This window comes from Citrus clementina, unplaced genomic scaffold, assembly GCF_000493195.1.
Source record: "Citrus clementina cultivar Clemenules unplaced genomic scaffold, Citrus_clementina_v1.0 scaffold_5, whole genome shotgun sequence".
In the NCBI taxonomy this organism is placed as follows: domain Eukaryota; kingdom Viridiplantae; phylum Streptophyta; class Magnoliopsida; order Sapindales; family Rutaceae; genus Citrus; species Citrus x clementina.
In genome coordinates, this window is record NW_006262201.1 from 31262929 (window position 1) to 31265873 (window position 2945).

The 2945-nt window shown below is 29.9% G+C and overlaps 1 protein-coding gene across 1 annotated transcript in view; it reads left to right on the forward strand.

Moving 5' to 3' along the window:
* Positions 1 to 1078, forward strand: part of LOC112098149 (superoxide dismutase [Cu-Zn] 1-like) — a 3717-nt gene extending 2639 nt beyond the window's left edge. The window contains exon 6 of the mRNA XM_024183779.1: positions 953 to 1078. Within this exon, the coding sequence (XP_024039547.1) occupies positions 953 to 1078 (126 nt within the window). The remainder of the gene's footprint in view (positions 1 to 952) is intronic.
* Positions 1079 to 2945: the final 1867 nt, after the last annotated feature.

The following is a 2945-nucleotide window of genomic DNA, read 5'->3' on the forward strand; positions in this document are numbered from 1 at the left end:
CTTTTTGGACCCGGATTTCGGTTATTGGAAGGGGTCTTGTACTCCATCCAAATCCCAGTAATATACCATTTTTTGTGAACTTCATGTCTTTTTTCCTAGTTGAATGCTTTACTTGAATCATGTTGTCTAAAGTATAGGTTGAGTAAGCTATAACAATGATATATTAAAAATTGAAGTCAAGTTTCGTGTACTGTATGAATAATGAAATTTTATTTAGTCTTATTTAGTCTTAATCATGAAATTTTTACTCTTCTTTACAATTTTTTAACGAACGTTCATCTCCCTCAGGTCCAAATCCCGGTCCCGGAGTAGCTTGGGGTAAGTATGCTAACTTAATCATTCGAATTACTCTGCTATTATTTTGCGTTCTCATTTAATCATTCCAGTGGTCATCCCAGGCAGTCTTTGCTTGCAGACTCTGTCCGCTGGTTTTTATGTGGTTCGAGATGTTTTGAACTAGTAGTTATTAGTGATTATTAATTAATTTCTTTTGCGTCTTTGCAGGTGTCATCGGTCTCGATGCATGAAATGGCTTCTCTCCAAACCATAATAAATACATTTGACATGATGTTACATGTGTTATAAATATTTAATAAAATAAATAATATGTTGCACGAAGCATGGCTATAGTAAACTAAATAAAAGCCATAGCGTAGCTGTAATATCTTGTACCAAGTAAAATGTAGTCAAGACGTACTATGCATTGCTCTTAATATTATTTCTGTCTCTCAAAACAATTTTTTGGCGCAAATACGTTTATTGACAAAAAAAAAAAAAAAATGAGGACGCTCAAACTAGAGATTGACTCTCTCTCTCTATATATAATCAATGTCAGATCTAGAATTAAAATTCGAAAGGACTTGACTTCAAACCTGGAAAATTTTCATATATATATATATATATGTCGGTGCGTATGTTAATGTAATGTACATGTTTGGGACATGGAATATAGGCAAGGGAAATGACGAAAGAGGCCAAGCCAGTTAGTATCGAGTGCAGTGGCAACTTTGATTGTAAAGTGATATGCGATAGATGCAAACATTACAAGTGCAGGGCTCACTTCTGTGAGTGTACATAGTCATTGCACTTCTAATGTTCAGACCTGAAAGTCGACAAATTCACTCTGATGAAGCTAGTTTAATCAATAAGAAAAATGTAATGACAGAAAATAAATGGAAAATAAGTACAAAGTACACAGGCCTTTAAATTGAGGTCAGTAATTTTTTATTAAATCTTTCATAATTTTTTCTTTCTCTATTTGATTTTTATGTCAATAAGTTTTCAGTTAAATGAATATGGAAGAGAGAGTTTGATAGATTTTTAAAAAAATTGATAACATAAGTTTCAACCTACAATGCAACTAGTTTCTTGATAATATCGCAAGAGCTTTTCCAATTTGAATTTAATGTCAAAGAAGAAATTGTTCATCCCATGCGTGATTAAACTGGGTTTTATTTTATTATTTTATTATTTTATCAAATTATTCTTAATAGTTTTCGGTTGGGATATTTATACTTTAAGAATTATTTTGAATATTCTAATTATAATAACAAAAATATTCATAATGTAAATTATTATTAAGGACAATTTATTATAAATCAATATTACAAAATTATTTTGAATATTCATATAGTACACTCATTATTAAATGTATAATTCTCATATCTTAAACCCTAAAATTTTTATTTCCAAAATGATAACCAAGACTTAAATCAACAATGAGGAAATCAATATGTAGAAAATTCTGGCTACAAGGTATATGTGATATTTTTTATGTTTTAAAAAATAAAATAAAAAAGTACCATAAAACTGCCATTACTTATCCTTATTTTTCTAATACAAAATTGTATTAAAATATGGGTGTTTAGGGTATATCTTAGGGTGTAAAAAGCCCCAACAAAAAAAAAAACCTCAAATATGAATGGGTTATATTTATTTTTAATAATAAAAAATATCATATTTTTTCTTTTCGATAATATTTATGAGGAAAAATATGTACAAGTAACTATATTTAGTCAAATTCAAATTTCAGAACAAGAAAAAGGAAAAGGAAAACCAAATAAAGAATCAAACCTTACTTAAGCCCGATTTAGTATTGAGACTGGGCAGTTATAACTTAATAGTTAGAGCACTAACTTTTATTTCATAGACTCATAGTTACATCTCCCCCCCCCCCCCCCCCCACATCAGGTATAGCTTAAAAGTTACTGTATCTTAATATCATATACGACCTTAATTTTATATATCCAACATGTAAGGTCCATCTCACTTCAGTGCACCAAAAACCCCAAAGTCCAAAATAATTTGCTTGATGTGTAATTATTATAAATTTTTGGACCTAGATGAAATTAACCAAAAATATATATATAAAGGAAATAAGTGAAGAATCGCGAGAGCTGTAGCCATTTTGCGAAAGTGAGAAGACGCTACGAGAGAGAAGGGGGTATTTTATTTTCTTTGAGTTTCAATCTTTAATTAAACAATCGGAAGGTGATTTTAGCTCTGATTTCTCCTAAATTTAGAGGATAAGTTCCTGACATCGCCTTCTACATTTCTACGGGTGTTTATCTATATTTTATTCTCTTAGTAGCTGTTATTTGAGATACTCACTTATTAGAAAAATAAATTTTAGATCTATTATTGTAAGCCAAGATTATTGAGAATCTTGATGTTGTTAACCTCTAGTATTATCTGGAGAAGAATTTGTACTGTAATCATATTAATATAGTGGAAGTTTATATCAAACTACGGTCCCGTGGTTTTTTTTTTTATTTCTCCTAAATTTAAAGGGTAAGTTCCTGACATCGCCCTCTACATTTCTACGGGTGTTTATCTATATTTTATTCTCTCGGTAGCTGTTATTTGAGATACTCACTTATTAGAGAAATAGATTTTAGATCTATTATTGTAAGTCAAGATTACTGAGAATCTTGATGTTGTTAACC